We start from the raw sequence: 20,477 nt of genomic DNA on the forward strand, positions 1-20,477 counted from the left end.
CATACCTAGCCCTCAAGATTGACATCAGAGTGGACCACCACATCCTCTCATCATTGCGCCTCAGTCTGGGCCCCTGAAGCCCAAAGAGGGGATGGCTCTTTCCAAAGAAGATAATTTCGACGTTCCAGAAGCATCTGAATCAAACGTACCCTGTGAACCCTTAAACCATTCAGGCAGTCTGGTTAATCCATGAGCAGCACTGCAAGCCACGGCTTTGAAAGGCGACCACCGCTCGCCGTCCTTGGGCCCAGTCCCTTAGCCTTGATTTTGTTCGAGGCTGCAACAGAGGTGAGGGGTGGGAATGTTAGAAAACACAAAAGCGGGGCAGTACCGGCCCGCTCCAGCTCACCGCACTCTAGAGCGGCTCAAACGGCACCACGCACCGGCAAGCCTGCTGCAACCAGCAACGCGCCCCCAGGGAAAATGATTACTGGTCCGACTCAAAACTCAGACAAGCTGCTCAAAGGCCCACCCTCCAAGGCCTCTGCCAGAGGCCAGACGCTAGCGCACGGGTAGTGAAGGGTCGGGGACGGAGGGAGGGGCAGCCGTTGATGAGCCGCACGCGACGAGGCCGCGACGGCCGGGGCGGGGACTGGGCGGAGGCGGCGAGCGCGCGGCCCGCTCGCGCCTGCGCCGCGCGGGAGCGAGCACGCAAGCCCAGGGCGCGCGTGCTGCTGGCGTTTCCTCGGCGCGGAGGAGGGGAACGAAGTGAGGTGAGGCACGAGGCGCTGCGGGGCGCGACCCCCAGTCTCGGGACAAGGGGGAGGCAGGGATCGTGAGGTGCGGCTGGGTTGGGGGCGGACTGCGGGCCCCGGCAGCGTCGGCGGCGAGGAGGGCGAGGAAGGCGAGGAGGGCGAGGGGGCCGAAGGGGGCGGGCCACGCCGCGCCGTGGGGGAGGGCGGCGTGGGGCGGGCCTGAGCCCTGGGGCCCCGCCCCGCCGCGGCCTGACGCGCCCCGCCCCCTGGGCGGCCCCGCTGGGTCCCAGCCTGGCTCTTCCTGTCTCTGCTGCAAGGGAACACGAAATCCCGTTCTTAGCAGACCCTGGTTGACGTTACCCCTTGTTTTCAAGTAGGTCTTCCAAGTAGATATTTCGGGTCAGTTTTAGAGGTGAGGTGGTCTGAGGCTCCAGTAGAATGACTTGCCCGAGATCACACGGTTAATAAGGAACGAAGTGAGGCTTCGAATCTTGTCCGCAAAACTCCCAAGCCTGCGCCTGTCCTCCGCACCACATCGAATGCTCTTCACTTTCCTTCCCTCCTCCTCCCAGTAACTTCTTGGAATTTGGCAGATGTTAATATGGAACTAGCATCCATCCTTTCATGGATGTTGGCGTCAGAAATGTCTCTTGTGTGAAGAAAGAGGAAAAAAGAAGATTCCGCTTACTGCAATATTGCGCTTACAACGTGGAGTGTTTGAGACTGTATACATTCTTTACTTGACCATCTCTACAAACCTCTGTTGAAGTGACGCTGCTGTTCACTAACTGTAAGACATTGTGCAAGTGACAGTCTTTCAGAGGTTCCTTTCCCTTCTTAAAAAAGCAGCATGCCTCAGAAGTTTGTAAGGATTCAGAGACAATCCACATACAGTGATACTACAGTACCTGGCATATGAAAAATATTCAGTAAATGTTGGCCATTATTTCATTATTGAGTGCATAATACCCCTTACTAAGCGCACTTTTCTTCAAACTCATTTTCCTGGGACCAGAGCAGAGGGGTAACCACTCCAGTTCATCCTGGAAAAGACAAGTTCATTGACAGTTTTATGTGAGTGTCCCATACAGTTAACGATGAATTATTCCCCAAGCTAAAACTATCAGGTGAAAGAAGTCACTGCAGGAGAACTAATGATGAACTAACCTTTTTGAAGAATTAACATTTATATGTCCATTACATTTGTGTTTATTGAGTTCTTTCCTCTTGGCACTGTGCTTGGTGCTTTAAGACATAAAATTTGTATTTGATGTAGTCCCTGCTTTCATTTAGTCTAGAAATGGGGAAAATATGCATTCAGAAGTGATTCTCACAAAGTGGAATGTGAAAAATGCCAAAAAAAGAGATAGATAAAAAGATATGGGAGTATAGAGGGAGGGGGGATGTTTTCATGACTTCGTGTGAAATATGAGTTCATTTATGTCTTCAAAAAGATAACTTTGTATATAGTACATACCTATTAAATAGCTGTTCCAAGAATAAATTAGTGAACAAAATGTACGTTGTAATAGATAGGATTCCTTAGTTTTCTAGTAATAGACGTTCATTCAGATTAAAGTATTACTGGAACGATAGAGAAATGAGAAAAAGCAAACAAACCTACACCATTGGGCTACCCTTGGGGATGGGGATCTCAAGAGCCAGATCTCTTGGACCAGATTCTTTGGCTAGTGAATGAGCTCTAACCTGCCCTCTGTCCTTGGATACCTTACTCAAGATTCAGCTTTCAGTAAGAACAGATCTGGTTGCTTTAGCTGCTGTGGGGCGGGGGGGTGGAGTATTGGGATTCGTAACCCCACGAAAGCCATATGAAATGTGGGAGAGTCCGTTTCCCAAAGGAAGGAGGGCTAAGGAGAAAAGTGAGGCCTGGCAGAGAAAATCAGTTGTTGTTTATTAGAGATGTGTAGCCTTTGTAGAGGGCTTACTATGGGCCTGGCACTATGGTACATTATCTATGTGGATTTTGATATTTAATCTTCAGCAACTCTAGAAGGTAGATATGATTGTATCATCCATTTTACAGAGGAGGGAACAAGCTTGTAGAGATAAACTAATTTGCTTAGCCTTACAAAGCTAGGATGTGGTACAGTTGAGTAAGTTGCATTATGTTCTCTTTATCTTGTCCCTTTAAAGTATTTCCTCATCCATGTGCCACTTTTGTTTGTTTATAGGGGGGGTCGTCAGCTTTGGTGTCTGTGTTGACCAGTTCAGAAATCTCCTTGAAGGAGCCCTACATTGAGGAAGATCAAAGCAGCAGTCTTTGCCAACTGGGGAATGGACCGTTTGAGTTCCTTTAGCAGTAAGTACCATGGGAACAAGTCCCAGGTGAATATTAATAGCAAACTGAAGTGGAAGTTGATCAAAGAAGAAAAATAAGCACTTTGAAGATGAAGCCATGTGAATCTGACCCTAAAGGAATGAGTATCAAATCAGAATAAAATCAACCACTACTACTGAACACATGATACAAAACTGAGCACATGACACTCAAGGTCTTATAAGAAAATTAAGCTCAGGTGGACCATTCATAATACGATTAACCCGTAGTTCGACTTAAAAAAGCAGTTGAATTTCTCTTTAGAATCAATAACATATTTCAGGCGCCTTGGTAAGAAATAATGTCAGTGGTAGAATAAAGGAAATGCTCCTGCCCCTGCTTTTTTGGCACTTGTATTCTAAGAGTAAACTATAGTACAGTAATAGTGCAGAGATTTATGGCGTACATGTGAAGTAAATCCAGGCAGCCACAGCTATGGAGGAAAAAATACACTTTTTCTTTTCTTCTGAAGATAAGAGATTTGGCAGAAATAGAAATCCATTGTTAGATGTTAGTAGTGTCCCAATGAGAAGAATCAGAAAGTCACTTTTGGGGTGTATCCTCCTCAGCAGTTTCTTTCTTCCTTCCTCCCTCCCTTCCTTCCTTCCATTTACTTATTTTGCTTTTGGCTACGCCAGGTCTTAGTTGCAGCACGTGGGACCTTTTAGTTGTGGGACGCGGACTCTTTGTTGTGGCATGCATGCGGGATCTAGTTCCCTGACCAGGGATTGAACCCGGGCCCCCTGCATTGGGAGCACCGAGTCTTACCCACTGGACCACCAGGGAAGTCCCTCAGCAGTTTCTTAAAGGGGCTCTAATATACTCTCTCATCAGACTCCCTATATATATTTAGGACAGAATGAAGTCTTCCAATACATGTAGTTCAGATCTTTCATTTTTCACACAGAGAAAGAGTCTAAATGAATTATCCCCATGCTGGGAGTGTAAACTGAAACCACTCTCTCCCTCTTTTCAAAATAATTAAAAATTTTTTAAAAAGTGTTTTTTTTAATATTTTTAAGCTAAACTTTAAAATTTTTATTGGGAAACAATTTCAAACAGGAAAGTTGGAAGAATAAGAATAGTACAAAGAATATCCATACACCTTTTGTAAACCTTTTACTCTATTTTCATAGTTCTCTATCTATAAGTATACATATTTATTTACATATATATGTATATATAAGTAGATATACATACCCCATATTTTTTTTTCAGAATCATTTGAGGACTTAGGGACATACATCATGGCCCCTAAGTACTTTAGTGTTTATTTCCTGAGACTAGGGATGTTCTCTTCTAACTTCAGTACATTCTAGCCTCAGTAGAGTTGCCAACTTTAGTAAGTATAACACTGATAAAATACTTTTATCTAACCTGCCGTCTGTATTCCAGTTTTGTCAGCTGACTCAATAATGTCCTTGACGATGTTTTTTTTCCTTCCCGTACAGGATACAGTCAGGGTTCAGGTCTTGCATTAAGTTGCTGTGTCTCTTTAGCCTCCTTTAAACTGAAACATGTCCACAGCCTTTGTCTTTAGTGATTGACACTTTTGAAGAATACAGCCCCTTTCTCCCCTTTTTAAAACTAGAGGTGTCTCATTTTGGGTTTGTCTGGTCTTGCTCTGTTCCTCATTAGTGATGTTAATTTTTTTTTTTTTTTTTTTTTTTTTTGCGGTACGCGGGCCTCTCACTGCTGTGTCCTCTCCTGTTGCGGAGCACAGGCTCCGGACGCGCAGGCTCAGCAGCCATGGCTTACGGGCCCAGCCGCTCCGCGGCATGTGGGATCTTCCCGGACCGGGGCACGAACCTGTGTCCCCCGCATCGGCAGGCGGACTCTCAACCACTGCGCCACCAGGGAAGCCCAGCGATGTTAATTTTGAAAACCCAGTCAACGGGGGCTTCCCTGGTGCAGGGGACACGGGTTCATGCCCCGGTCCGGGAAGATCCCACATGCCGCGGAGCGGCTGGGCCTGTGAGTCATGGCCGCTGAGCCTGTGCATCCGGAGCCTATGCTCTGCAACAGGAGAGGCCAGAACAGTGAGAGGCCCGCGTACCGCAAAAAAAAAAAAAAAGAAAACCCAGTCAAGGTGTGCATTTGAGTTCTTCACTGTTTAATGTCTATTTTTTCTCTTGCGTCTAATAAGCAACCCATAAGGAGACACTTTCAGGCCATAAGATATCCTGTTCCTCATCAGAATTTCTCCCTAGTTAGCATCCATTGATGATTTTTGCCTGATCCAGTCTTTACTACGATGGTCGCAAAATGATTTTTCCCCCTGCATCCAGCACTCTCTCCATATTTACTAGTTAGCACTTAGCATTCTACTATAATCAAGAGACCTCCTGTTTCACTTATTTATTATAAGTATGCACGCATGAATTCCTTTATTTTCAGTGGTTTATAATTCATTATCATACTTACTTTGGTTCTCAGATTGTCCTAATTTGAACACTGTGAGCCCCTTCAAGCCGGCTCTTGCAACCTTGTGACGTGCCCCATCGTTTTTTTGAGCATCTCCTTACTTTTTGGCATGGCTACATGTTCGAGGTGCATCTTCTACCTCCCATGCCCCAGCCCTAGAATCAGCCACTTCTCTGAGGAGCCCTTGGTCCTTTTAGAAAGGAGTGACGTTAGAGACCAAGATATGGCCATTGCTTATTTCTACTAGAGTATCTTGGCGTCTGGGCCTTTTTGGCCCACAGCGCTGGGAAATACATGGTAGGTATACACTACGTACAGATATACCAGTATATGTACATAGTTGCATATACATGCATATATCCATAGATGCACTTTCTTAGAAATCATGAGTTCACACTGATAACCTCCAGTTCACCTTCCTAGGCTCTTTTTTTGTCCCCCCACCCCCACCACGTTCCTTGTTTGTGTGTCCTTTCCTCAGTGAAAACCCTGGCTCCCAGCATTAGCACGATTATTCATTTGCTCAGTCTTTTAATACATCCAGAATTATTTCAGAATTGCTCTGTGCATACCACTACATAACACAGACCCACTTCAACAAGGTCAGGATTTGTTTGCAATTCTCTGCATCACCCAAGACTGAAGGTCTGTTGTTAAATGTTCATAAGTTACTTGGATTGGTTCTTTTTTTTCCCCTCCTCATTGTGGTTGTGATATTCCTTTGAAATACTTTTTGGTTCATCTGTTCGTTCTACTTTCAGTTTTCCCTTCCCATATTTAGTGGTTTAATTTTCTAATTTGTAGAACATAAGTATGCTTCCAAAAGTCAAAGCTATGCAAAAAGGTATATTTGGAGAATTGTTGCTCCTTCCTAGGTCTCTTCCACTCCTTTCCATTCCCCCTCCTCCAACCCTTTGTAGGTATTGTTTTCTAATTTATCTGTCCTTTATTTCTTTTTGCAAAGACAGACGTGTATATGTTTTTGCTTTTGTTTTCCCTAATTTTTTCCTGAAAAGGTAGCATACTATGTATGCTCTTTTGCACCTTGTTTTTTTCACTTAATAGTATCTCCTGGAAATACGATACTGCTTTATAGAGATTGTTATTTTTATTTATTTATATATATTTTTTGCGGTACACGTGCCTCTCACTGTTGTGGCCTCTCCCGTTGCGGAGCATAGGCTCCGGACGCGCAGGCTCAGCAGCCATGGCTCACGGGCCCAGCCGCTCTGCGGCATGTGGGATCTTCCCGGACTGGGGCACGAACTCGTGTCCCCTGCATCAGCAGGCGGACTCTCAACCACTGCGCCACCAGGGAAGCCTCCGAGATTGTTATTTTTTTATAGTTGCATAGTACTCGATTATGTGAACGTACCATAGTTTGTTCAACTACTGTCCAGTGCTTGGACATCAAAGTAGTATTTTGCAGTTATAAATAATGTTCTAATGCATAACCTTATACTGTTGGAGGTGTATATTCAGGGTAAATTCCTAGAAGTGGGATTTCTAGGTCCAAAGATAAATGGATGCATTTATTTAGATAGTGCTAAATTCCCTTCTATAGAAGTTGTGCCATTTTGCATTCCTGTCAGCAATATATGAGGTTGCCTATTTCCCCACAGTCTTCTTAAGAAAGTATATTATGAAGCTTTTGAATTTTTGCCAATCTGATGGGTAAGAAGTTATATCTCAGTGTAGATTTCTCTTATTATGAGTGAATTTGAATGTCTTTTCATGTTTAAGGTCCATTTTATCTCTCTTTTTTTCCTAATTATCTCTTTGTGACTTTCACAGTAGGATTTTTGGTCTTTTATTTTCCTCTCAATTTTTAAAAGTTCTTTCTATATTAAAGATGTTAGCCCTTTATGATATGTTTACGAGTATTTTCCTCTAGTTTATTTGCTTTTTTAACTTTGCTTATGGTGTTCTTTGCCAAAAAAGAGCTTTTTGTTTAGTCAAATTTATTACTCTTTTATTGCCTCTGAAGTTTGAATGATGGTAAAAAGTCTTTCCCTACTCTTAGGTTACAGAAAAGTTCTGGAATCCTTTGTGAAGGACACTTTGGCTATGTGTATCAGAAACCCTCTGTACACTCAACAGTTCTAGTTCTAGGAAAATAGAAATCCTGAGGAACAAAATGTGAGCTGTTACGTGTACAGGAAGGTTGATCTCAGCATTTTTTATAATAGTGAAAAATTGGAAACAACTTAAATATCCACCAATAGGAAACTGGTTAGATTAGTGGTTCTCAGTCTTATGAGACCCAGTGATTTCTTTTTATAATGTTTTTAAAGCCCCTTTTACTATTTGGAAATGAAATACATAGATAATATAACATAACTATGCCTGTGATTTCAAAGAAATAAAAATAATGCCCTAGGACTTCCCTGGTGGCACAGTGGTTAAGAAATCTGCCTGCGAATGCAGGAGACACAGGTTCAATTCCTGGTCCGGGAAGATCTCACATGCCATGGAGCAACTAAGCCCGTGCACCACAACTACTGAGCCTGTGCTGTAAGCCCGCGAGCCACAACCACTGAAGCCCAAGCGCCTAGAGCCTGTGCTCCGCAACAAGAGAAGCCATCTCAATGAGAAACCCGCGCACCACAACGAAGAGTATTCCCCACTCGCTGCAAGGAGAGAAAGCCTGTGCGCAGCAATGAAGACCCAGCGCACGCCAAAAATAAATTAATTAATTAAAAAATAATAATATTGCCCTAACTATACTATAAAAGATAAATAAAAGAGAAGTGATTTGTAATAAATAATGTAATTTATAATAATATGTATCAATATGTTTAGACATTACAGTGGAAAACATAATGCCTTTAGTCAGATGCTTGTACCCATAAGTCAATTCACTGTGCATATTACAACTACAAATGCACAGTGATTCACGTGTTTTGTATTGGTGACTCAAATACCACAAGCTTGAATAACTCTTAGTAAAGTTCTGAACAAAACAAGGTAGAATCTCCTCTTGACGTAATGCAGTTGCCTTCCTGGAAAATTCAATACATATTAAAACTGTCAAAACCATTTTCTTGTATTTAGTATGGAATTATGTTCCAGGTCATGTCATTATGAGCAAGTTTTCACCTACTTGAACGTCTGGTGGGACATTTGAAAGTTGTGCAGGAGACTGGCCAATTCTTTGTTGTGTAGGAATATCTTGAGTGTTGAAGGATATCTAGCATCCCTGATCCCAGCCTGCTAAGTGCCAGTAGTGCTCCCTAGTCATTGTGGCAACAAAAAAGCATCTCCTCAGATTTCCATAATGCCTTCCTAGGAGGCAGTTGAAAACCATTAGGTTAGATTAAATAGATATAATGGACTATTATTCATCCATTAAAAAGAGTGAGGAAGATCTATGTGTACCATCATGAAAGATGTTGACAATATATTATCAAGTGAAAAAACAGGCTATAAAATGTGTGGTATCCCACTTCTGTTAAAATATACACACATGTACATAGAAGAAGGGCTGGAAATCAGAATGTTAATAGAGATGACATACTTTATACTTTTTATTGTCTAAAATTTTTGAAACTATAAATTGGACTTTTACAAAATAATTATCTTTTTTTTAACATCTTTATTGGAGTATAATTGCTTTACAGTGGTATGTTAGTTTCTGCTTTATAACAAAGTGAATCAGCTATACATACACATATATCCCCATATCTCCTCCTTCTTGTGTCTCCCTCCCATCCTCCCTATCCCACCCCTCTAGGTGGTCACAAAGCACTGAGCTGATCTCCCTGTGCTATGCAGCTGCTTCCCACTAGCTAGCTATTTTACATTTGGTAGTGTATACATGTACATATTACTCTCTCACTTCGTCCCACCTTCCCCTTCCCCTTCCCTGTGTCCTCAAGTCCATACTCTACATCTGCATCTTTATTCCTGTCCTGCCCCTAGTTCTTCAGAACCTTTTTTTTTTAGATTCTATATGTGTTAGCATACGGTATTTTTCTCTTTCTGACTTAGTTCACTCTGTATGACAGACTCTAGGTCCATCCACCTCACTACAAATAACTCAATTTCATTTCTTTTTATGGCTGAGTAATATTCCATTGTATATATGTGCCACATCTTCTTTATCCATTGAACTGTCGATGGACACTTAGGTTGCTTCCATGCCCTGGCTATTGTAAGGAGAGCTGCAGTGAACATTGTGGTACATGACTCTTCTTGAGTTATGGTTTTCTCAGGGTATATGCCCAGTAGCGGGATTGCTGGGTCGTATGGTAGTTATATTTTTAGTTTTTTCAGGAACCTCCATAGTGTTCCCCATAGTGGCTGTATCAATTTACATTCCCACCAACAGTGCAGGAGGGTTCCCTTTTCTCCACACCCTATCCAGCATTTATTGTTTGTAGATTTTTTTTTTTTTTTTTTTGATGTACGCGGGCCTCTCACCGCTGCGGCCTCTCCCGTTGCGGAGCACAGGCTCCGGACGCGCAGGCCCAGCGGCGATGGCTCACGGGCCCAGCCGCTCTGTGGCACGTGGGATCCTCCCAGACCGGGGCACGAACCCGCGCCCCCTGCATCGGCAGGCGGACTCTCAACCACTGCGCCACCAGGGAAGCCCCTGTTTGTAGATTTTTTGATGATGGCCATTCTGCCTGGTGTGAGATGATACCTCATTGTAGTTTTGATTTGCATTTCTCTAAAAAACAATTACTTCTTGACATGAGGGTTTAAAAACTCTTTAGGTCAGTCATTGGCCAATTTTTTGTTGTTGAAGAAAGTTTGAGGAAAGAAAAGCAAGCTCATACCATTAAAAGAAAAGGATGCGAGGGCTTCCCTGGTGGCGCAGTGGTTGAGAGTCCGCCTGCCGATGCGGGGGACACAGGTTCGTGCCCAGGTCCGGGAGGATCCCACGTGCCACGGAGCGGCTGGGTCCGTGAGCCATGGCCGCTGAGCCTGCGCGTCCGGACCCTGTGCTCCGCAACGGGAGAGGCCACAACAGTGAGAGGCCCGCGTACCACAAAAAAAAAAAGAAATAAAAGGATGTGAGGAAGAAGGTAATTTGGTAAAAATGGACATTTAACATAAAATAATTTTTGTTCTTCCATGTCAAAATTTTAAATGGGAGAAGTGGGGTAGTTGCTGTTCCACATGTTTATTTTGAAGCTACTGCCAGAAAGATTACCTTTCTTTCCTCTGTCATTTTTTTCTCCAGGTCTTCATTTAGAAGCAAAAGAAAAGAACAATAATCACCACTTACAGGAGGGAAAGGTGCCTTGAAGAGTGTTTCTTGGACTTTAGGAAGGAAAATGCTATTGCAGAGTGTGAGAAATTCTGCCCCAGGCCAAACAGATTAAATCCCTTCTCTGCCTTCAGAGCCTGTTTTCTTAGACTTCGGTTGATCACAGAGAACAACTCTGCTAGGTTGCCCTGACTCAAGAGTGGCAGAGTTTGGGACAGCCAGGGACACACACACATCTGCATTTTTATGACTTTAGAGAGTTTGGATTATACTCCTTGCCTTAATATTGCAGAGACAGTACTGTCATTGGAACTGGAGGAAGGTCTGCTCTGTTCTCTACTTACTGTGGGAGAAAGGGAGGGAGCTGTCCTGGGTTTAACTCCCAAATCAAATATAAAGTAGTACATCCCAAGACATGTTTAAAGGGTTTTTCTTTACCAACTTTTTATTATGAAAAATTTCAAACTTATAGAAAGTTGAAAGAACAGTACAGCAATTATTGCCCATTACCCAGACCCAGCAGTTATTAACATTTTGTCAGATTGGCTTTATCTATAACTATATATGTGTTATGTAGGTATGTGATATTATTTTCCCCTGGGAAAATAAATTGTGGGCATTATGAAACTTCCAGTTAAAACTTGTGTTTGTAAATTTCTCTGCAGGGGCAATATCTACTTGAATGCTATTTAAAATAGTAGATATACTGTAGGTAGGAACAAAGCTGGCCTGAAATAAAAAGGAACATAATTTTCGTTTTTTCTTATTTGGAATGAGCTCATCTTGCCTCCATGAACTTTTCAGCACAGCTTACTACCTTGTGTAACCATTTGCAGATTTTCACCTTCTCGCGTTTAAGATAATCATAAGGTGTTCTGAAGCTAGTATATTTTTCTTTTTGTTATAGATGATCCCTCTGATAAGCCACCTTGCCGAGGCTGCTCCTCCTACCTCATGGAGCCTTATATCAAGTGTGCTGAATGTGGGCCACCTCCTTTTTTCCTGTGCTTACAGGTAACTCTTTAAGGGGAGGCTTGCCTAGTTTTATGGATATAGTAAATTCAGAGATGACCATCAATTGCTCAGAAGGACCATACCTTATTGAGTCTATTTTTACCAGTCAATATTGAATTACACATTTTACCAGTGAAAAATTGGGGAACAGAGCAGGATGGATGAGATAGACTGTTGAATATTCCACTTCCCTGTATCAACCTAATGCTGTTTTTACCAGTAAATTTCAAGTATTGGGACTACAGGAAATAGAATTGGAGGATTATTCCTTTTGATAGCACCTATGACACTGTTTTTTGTCTTACTGAAGAGTGATGTTTGGGCAGGTGACAAACCAGGAAACAAACTATTTCGTTGATGATAGTGGTAATAGCAATACTAATGATAAGTGCTGGGCTTCCCTCGTGGCGCAGTGGTTAAGAATCCACCTGCCAATGCAGGGGACATGGGTTTGGGCCCTGGTTCTGGAAGATCCTACATGCTGCAGGGCAACTAAGCCCATGCGCCACAACTACTGGGCCTGCGCTCTAGAGCCCGCTAGCCACAACTACTGAGCCCGCGTGCCACAACTACTGAAGCCCATGCACCTAGAGCCCGTGCTCCGCAACAAGAGAAGCCACTGCAATGAGAAGCCCGCACACTGCAACGAAGAGTAGCCCCCGCTCACCGCAACTAGAGAAAGCCTGTGCGCAGCAACGAAGACCCAAGGCAGCCAAAAATAAATAAAATTTTTAAAAATTGTTTAAAAAAAATACTAATGATAAGTGCTTACTCTGTGCCAGGCACTATCTTGAGTACTTTGCATGAATTAACCTTTAAATCATAACTGCAACCCTAGGAAGTAACTATGATTAGTATCCCTATATTATAAAGGAAACTCAGGCAAAGAGAGGTTAAATAATTGGCTCAAGTTCACACAGCAAATACCATATTTTATCAGATCCAAGATGCTGTTGATTAAAAGAAACATCCCAATTTCAGAAATGTTAAAGTGTAAAAATGGCTGATGGAAGTTGTAATATACTTTTCATTATAAGATGAATCCACATTTCAGAGTTTTAAAATATGAAATAATACATGTCTTAGAATTGCTGAAATAAGCTAAGAGCCAGGATTCAAATTTAGGCAGTCTGCTTCCAGGGCTTATGCTTTTATAAAAGGAGGAGTTGTCCTAGGAAAAACTTTTTTTGAGATCATTGTTTTTCTCTATGTGGGCCATTGAAAGGCTGCGGTCATGAACTTAACCTTCCTGTTGTGGCTGCAGACAAGACTAAATGAATTCTTAAAAACTCATCACAAGAGTAAAATACCCCCAAGCCATCTTCTATCCTTTAAGAAAGCATTTCAAAACGTAGCTTTTTGGTAACTTAATTTTCTTTTCTTTTGCAGTGTTTCACTCGAGGATTTGAGTACAAGAAACATCAAAGTGATCATACTTACGAAATAATGGTAATGATGAAGTTGTAGGAATTTCCCTTCATTTTCAAGTATTATACTGGGAATTAGTCTTTTTATTTCTTCATCTGCAAGTATCTCACTTTCGCCCACTTCTGGATTAGGTAATCATTGCGCAATAAGCTTTTTAGGGTTTTATGGATCTTCTAAGGCATTTAAGTCCAAAAAATCATTTTATATACTCAGATTTTTGGTTTAAATTAGAAGGAATTTAAAGGAAGTGCTTTTTGAGATTCACTAATATAAGGATCAGAGGTTTGTGGTTTTCTAAGTTCATTGATAAACATGTAGTAAATGTGTTGTCGCTGTGTTTGGCTAATGGTATTTTTATGTGGTTTGTGTGGGCAGTGGTGATATTTATATCTGGCACTCAACCTCCCCAGCCTTGGGAAAATTAGTTACCCTTGGAGAGTTAAGTTGTAAAATGGATGTAGGGTGAATAACATAGTAATATACAAAATCACTTGAAGAGAGGTAGACTGACTTATAGGCCAGAATAAGACTTGGCTGTAATTTGATTGTTTGCCGCCTCTAAAGAAGGAATGAGAGGCAGATGTTGGCAGTGTCCTTCCAATATCTAGCCAGAGGAACGGGCACTTTAATAAGCCAAAGTGAATATGTGGTATGCTTGACAGGTTTATATACAGTACCTTTGTCAGTTATCAGAGCCTAACTCCTAGTTCACCAAGTAGTTTTCTTACATTTGGCCTCCCATGTTGTTTTTCTTACAGGAAGGAATGCTGGTTGGGCATCTACTTGACAGTAATTTCACATCATGGGTTAATCCACTGATACATGTGTTAGTTTTCTCTTGCTGCCATAATAACAACTTAACCAAAAGTGAGGGAGCTTAAACAACAACACAAATTTATCATCTCACAATTCTGTTGGTCAGAAGACCATTAGACTCAGTGGTTTGCTCCAGATTCTGTAAGGCTGAAATGAAAGTGTTGACCTGTCTGGGTTTTTATCTGGAGACCCTGCGGGAGAATCCACTTCCAGTCTACTTCCATTCTCATTCGAGTTGTTGACAGAATTCACTGCTGGGAGGTTGTAGGACTGATGCTACTGTTTCCTTATTAGTTGTTGGCCAGGGCTTACTCTTAGTCTCTAGAGGTTCCTGGCCCTCATTCTCAGTATTCAAAGCCAACAATGGCAGGGAGTCCTTGAGGGTTACTGATGAAATGCTTGGCGTCTCTCTGACCTCTCCTGGTTCATCTCTCCTGTGCTGAATCTCTCTGACTCTTCTGCCTCTCTCTTCTACTTTTAAGGGCTGTGTGATTATATTGGGCCCACCAGCATAATCTCCTTATTTTACAGTCAGTTGATTAGTACCTTAATCCCATTAGCATAGTCACTTCACAGTAATATCTAGTTAGTGTTTGATTGAATAATCGGGGGACAGGAATCTTGGGGGCACTGGGGGACATCTTTAGAATTCTGTATACCGCAGCGCCGTAGCATATCTACTTCAGCCTCTTAAAAGTTTAGAAAGGGTAACTCAGCATCTCCAAGTCTGATTATTTATGAAGTCTTATTTAAGTGAGTTTCTGGGCCTGTAATGCTGAGAGTCAGATCCTGGTCCATAATGAATTAGTCAAAGAAATGCTCCTTAGTAAGAGTTCTTGGCAGCCAGCTGTCTAGCCTTCCCCTGCCTCTTTCTAAACACCGTCAGTCTTCTAAGTAGTTTCTTCACTAATTATAAGATTTGGAATACATTTTTTAATATTAGACTGTTTTTTAGAGAGTTACAGGTTCACAGCAAAATTGAGTGGAAAGTACAGAAATTTCTCTGCCCCCGCAAATGCATAACCTCCCCCGTTATCAACATCCCCCACCAGAATTGTACATACATTATCATTGACCAACCTACATTGACACCTCATTATCACCCAAAGTCCATAGTTTACATTAGGGTTCACTCTTGGTGATATACATTCTGTGGGTTTGTAGAAATATGTAATGACGTGTACCCACCATTATAGTATCATACAGAGTAGTTTCATGTTCCTAAAAATCTTCTGTGTTCTGCCTGTTCATCCGTGCCTCCCCCCAGCCTCTGGTAACTACTGATCTTTTTACAATCTCCATGGTTTTGCCTTGTCCAAAATGTCATATAGTTGGAATCATACAGTGTGTAGCCTTTTCAGATTGGCTTCTTTCACCAAGTAATATGTATTTAAGTTTCCTCCATGTCTTTTCATGGCTTAATAGGTCATTTCTTTTTTAGCACTGAATAATATTCTGTTGTCTGGATGTACCACAGTTTATTTATTCATCCACCTACTGAAGGACATCTTGGTTGCTTCCAAGTTTTGACAATTAAGAATAAAGCAGCTATAAATATCCATGTGCAGGTTTTTCTATGGACATAAGTTTTCAACTCCTTTGGGTAAATACCAAGGAACATGGCTGCTGGATCACATGGTAAGGGTATGTTTAGTTTTGTAAGAAACTGTCAAACTGCCCAAAGTGGCTGTACCATTTTGCATTCCCACCAGCAGTGAAAGAGAGTTCCTGTTGCTCCACATCCTCGTCAGCGTTTGGTGTTGTCAGTGTTCTGGATTTTGGCCATTCTGATAGGTATATAGCGCTATCTTGTTGTTTTAACTTGCATTTCTCTGACAACATATGATGTGGAACATCTTTTCATATGAATTTTTTTTCCCTTTTGTTAATTGCAAAATGAATGAAGGGCTGGGGGAGAGTATGGTCAAAGTAGCTGTGGCTTTGAGTTCATTTCACCAGGGTTATCAGATCTTCAGAAAGTTGGCCTATTCTTCCTAAATTCACACAAGAATGCCTAGAATACAAATTTATTCATTTGAATTGTGAAAATAATTCCTTAAAGGATAATTCAGTATAGTTTGGGTAGATTGAAGTTATCCACTGCCGGAAAGCTGACCATGAGCTCTCTTCAGCTGTTCTGGGCACCATCCCTTCTGCATAATGCTGACGGCACGAACTTTCACTCCAAGTCCACCTAACTCTTCAGATTACTTCATCCTTTTCTCACATATTCTTCACCCATACAAACACATTTCAGAATTCTGTCCTTTATTTTGTAGAGCTTTTGGAGGTTACTAATACTCTCTTTTTTCTGCTAGTCTTTATCTATTCCCAGATAAGGAAAAGAAGAATCTTTCCTTCCGTAGGAATGATGACCAAATTTTGCTTCTCTACACACGAAGCCACTAAAAACTTGATTTTTTCCTCTTTTTTTCTTTTTGCATATGAAGCCTCAGAAAACTTTAAATGGTTTTCAGTACTTTTGCCATCTCACAGCGCTGTATTTTTGGAAGTTGCTCATGCTGTAGTGGGTGGTGCATTAATCAAGATTTCTGAGTTCTTTGCCTATTTTTGTCTTATAATTCTTAGAACCTTAAACAAGTCAAGGCACCTCTTTCAGCCACACCCTTTATACCAGTGATTCTTAAACTTTAGTGCATAAGAATCACCTGGGAGATTCTTAAAATTATAGATTCCTAGGCCTCACTGTTAGAAATTCTGATTCAGTAGGGCCAAGATTGGGTCCAGAAATTGAATAATATTGATTCAACTGTAAGAAAAACTGACTTATGCCCATTTATTTTTTGGTGTAGGAAGTCTTTCTGGTTTATCTCACAGTAAAGTTGGTGAGGACTAATTAATATTCTAAAATACTCTTTTAGAAATAACAGGCTTTTCAACTATGAGTTGTCATATTTACCTGTATTCATGGTACTTTCCAGATTGAGTGATTATTTTGAATTTAATACAGACATAGACTCTGAAATTTCTCTTTCGGATCTCGTATCTGAAATTTCTCATGTGAGGCATATTCCTAGTACGTGCGCAGATAAAATGTATTGCTTATTAGTAATGTAATTTCACAGATCACAGATTTTTTTTGCCATTAACAAAAGATAGAACAATTTATAAACGCCAGTGTGATCTGAGGATTTCTTGTGTCACTTTTTTTTTTTTTAACTTACAGTAAATTTCAAGCATATACTAAAATACAGAAAATGGTGTTTCAGTTATCTGTTGCCCCTAATAGCTGCCTCAAAACTTCATGGTTTAGGGACTTCCCTGGTGGCGCAGTGGTTAAGAATCTGCCTGCCAATGCAGGGGACACTGGTTCGAGCCCTGGTCCAGGAAGATCCCACATGCCGTGGAGCAACTAAGCCCATGCACCACAACTACCGAGCCCGTGCTCTAGAGGCCACGAGCCACAACTGCTGAGCCCACGTGCTGCAACTACTGAAGCCCGCGTATCTAGAGCCCGTGCTCTGCAACAAAGAGAAGCCACCGTGATGAGAAGCCCGTGCACTGCAAGGAAGAGTAGCCCCCCCCTTGCCCCAACTAGAGAAAGCCCACGCGCAGCAACGAAGACCCAACACAGCCAAAGATTAATTAATTAACAAACAAACAAATGAAAAACTTCATGGTTTAAAATAGCCATTTTATTATCTCTCACAGTTTTGTGGTCAGGAATTCAGATTGGCACCATGAGAGTAGCTTTCATTGGTTCCGCATGGTGTGCTGGGAATGGAAGTCCAAGGGGGTTTTTTCACTTTTAGCACCTCAGAATGGCTTGAGTTGGTTGAACTGGAATATCTTAACTGCCTGAGGCCTTTGGTTCCTCTCCAGGTAGACTTAAGGCCTCTCCCTCTCCATGTGGCCTCTGCACGTGGTCTTTCCAGAAAGGAGGCTAGAATTCTTATGTGGTGGTTCAGGGCTACCAAAGGCGAAAAAGTAGAAGCTGCCAGGCCTTCTTAAGTAAGTCACAGGTTCAACCCATATTAAATGGGAAGGGACCACGTGAAGATGTGAATTCTAGAAGTTCATTGGGGGCCACCATAGTAATCAACTACCACATATAGTGTAATAAATTCCCATATACCTGTCACTGGTTCTTAAAATTACCAACTCATACCCTATCTTTTTTCATCTAAACCCGTACCCCTCCAGCTTATTTTGAAACAAATCCCCTAGATATCGTATCATTTCATCTGTAAATGTCTCATTAGGTCACTCTAAAATTTTAAAGTAACTCAGTTCACATTTCTCCAGTCATCTCAAAAAAGCTTTAAAAAAAAAAACTCTGCTCTCTTCTCCACACCTGAAACAATCACTATTCTGATTTTTATCACCATAGATCAGTTTTGCATATTCTAGAACTGCATATAAATGGATTCATTCTGTATGTACTCTTGTTTCTGGTTTCTTTCATTCAGCATGTTTTTGAGATTTATTCAAGTTGTATATAATAATAGTTCATTCTTTTCTGTTACTGAGTAATATTTAATGGTATGAGTATAGCACAGTTTGTTTATCCATTCTCCTGTTGATAGAGACTGGGCTTTGCCTAGTTTGGGGCTATTAAGAATAGAGCTGCTGTGAGGGACTTCCCTGGTGGTCCAGTGGTTGGGATTTTGCCTTCCAATACAGGGGGTCTCGTTGGAGAGCTAAGATCCAACATGCGTCAGGGCCAAAAACCCAAAACATAAAACAGAAGCCATATTGTAACAAATTCAATAAAGACTTTAAAAATGGCCCACATCAAAAAAAAAAGGAAAAAAGAAAGGGGCTTCCCTGGTGGCGCAGTGGTTAAGAATCCGCCTGCCAGTGCAGGGGACACGGGTTTGAGCCCTGGTCCGGGAAGATCCCACATGCCGCGGAGCAACTAAGCCTGTGCGCCGCAACTGCTGAGCCCGTGCTCTAGAGCCCGCGAGCCACAACTACTAAGCCGACATGCCACAGCTACTGAAGCCCGTGTGTCTAGAGCCTGTGCTCCGCAACAAGAGAAGCCACCGTGATGAGAAGCCCACGTACTGCAACGAAGAGTAGCCCCTGCTCGCCGCAACTAGAAAAGCCCACGCAGCAATGAAGATCCAATGCAGCCAAAAAATAAATACATAAATAAATTATTATTATTATTTTTTTTTGTGGCGGTATGCGGGCCTCTCACTGTTGTGGCCTCTCCCGTTGTGGAGCAGGCCTAGCCGCTCCACGGCATGTGGGATCTTCCCGGACTGGGGCATGAACCCGTGTCCCCTGCATTGGCGGGCGGACTCTCAACCACTGCGCCACCAGGGAAGCCCATAAATAAATTAATTTTTTAAAAATACTTTAAGAAAGGAAAAAAGAATAAAGCTGCTTTGAACATTTTTGTATAAGGCTTTCTATGGACGTATATTTTCGTTTTTCTTGGGTAAACACTTAGGAGTGGAATTGCTGGGTCATAAAATAAATGATTATTTAACTTTTAAGAAACTGTCAAAAAGTTCCCTTAAATGGTTGTATCACTTTACACCTCAGCTAGCAGTGTATGAGAGTTCTGATTGCTCCACATGCTTGCCAAGTTTTGTTATTGTCATTTTCTTCATCCTAGTATTCTAGTGGGTATGGTGAATGTGTAGTGGTATCATCATTTTTCTTTTACCTTTTACAGTGCTATTTGGAATTCAGATATGGTCCATACATTCCAATTGATTGCCTCATATATTTATCCTGTGGGTTCTCCCTCTCCTTCCCCTCCTTCTCTCACTCTTTCTCTTGTTTCATATAGTTTGATTGTTTAAAAACCTGGGTTTATCTTATGGATGTTACTGCAGTCTAGATTTTGCTGATTAACGTGTTCCTCTGACTTCTGTGTTTCCTATAAATCAGTAGTTAATATATACTGGCTATATCAGACTCATTCATGATCATTGTTTAGATCTTTTCTTCTGGGATTGCAAAATACATAGTTATCTTTCAATTCTATCCCTCCTTTTAATTTATGAGATTAAATAATTCTATAAAAAGAAAGTTCATTATCTATGTGGTCACCCTGAGGTAAAGTTTGTACAGAAGGGCAGGATAAATTATTTCCATTATTTACTAGTTTTCAAAGTATGAGCTGGTTCCCTGGCATCCTCTAGATATTTAGAATGTTTAATGTGTTGTAATCCTTTGCAGTTCTTATTAATGTTCAGAATGTTCCATTTTTGGTCAGTGGGAGCCTCTACGAGGTGACCTCTGAATCCTTTTGACAGGACTCTTTTCGTCTTTGAGAGTTTCTTTGATTTCTAGTGTAATGAAGTGTTCCAGTCTCATCTTGTACATTTCCTACCCAAACCTGGAATTGCCTTTTTCTTCAAGGAGCCCTGGTTCCTTTAGTGGGAAATTGTATTTAGAGACCACATACTGGGTACTAGAAGTGTTCATTGCTACTGGGTTAGTCATTTTTTCTAGACCTTTTCACTGAACAGTGATAGGAATTTTTTTTAATTTCTTATACAATTTTTAAAGGTGACAACGTCATTTACAGTTATTACAAAATATTGGCTGTGTTTCTTGTGTTGTACAA

The 20,477-nt window shown here is 41.6% G+C and overlaps 1 protein-coding gene across 6 annotated transcripts in view; it reads left to right on the top strand.

The window, feature by feature from the left end:
- Positions 1–650: 650 nt before the first annotated feature.
- Positions 651–20,477, top strand: part of TADA2A (transcriptional adaptor 2A) — a 48,092-nt gene continuing 28,265 nt past the window's right edge. For 3 of the 6 annotated variants that reach the window (XM_029213141.1, XM_029213140.1, XM_029213139.1), the window contains exons 1-4: positions 651–713; positions 2,888–3,015; positions 11,580–11,686; positions 13,076–13,135. In XM_029213141.1, coding sequence (XP_029068974.1) covers positions 2,991–3,015; positions 11,580–11,686; positions 13,076–13,135 — 192 coding nt within the window. In that variant the 5' untranslated portion in view covers positions 651–713; positions 2,888–2,990. Of the gene's footprint in view, positions 714–2,887; positions 3,016–11,579; positions 11,687–13,075; positions 13,246–20,477 lie in introns of those variants that run through there. The other 3 variants (XM_029213142.1, XM_029213144.1, XM_029213143.1) reach the window with 3 other exon arrangements.

The sequence above is a fragment of the Monodon monoceros genome, unplaced genomic scaffold (assembly GCF_005190385.1).
Source record: "Monodon monoceros isolate NGI ecotype Baffin Bay Population unplaced genomic scaffold, NGI_Narwhal_1 Super_Scaffold_9, whole genome shotgun sequence".
NCBI lineage: Eukaryota > Metazoa > Chordata > Mammalia > Artiodactyla > Monodontidae > Monodon > Monodon monoceros.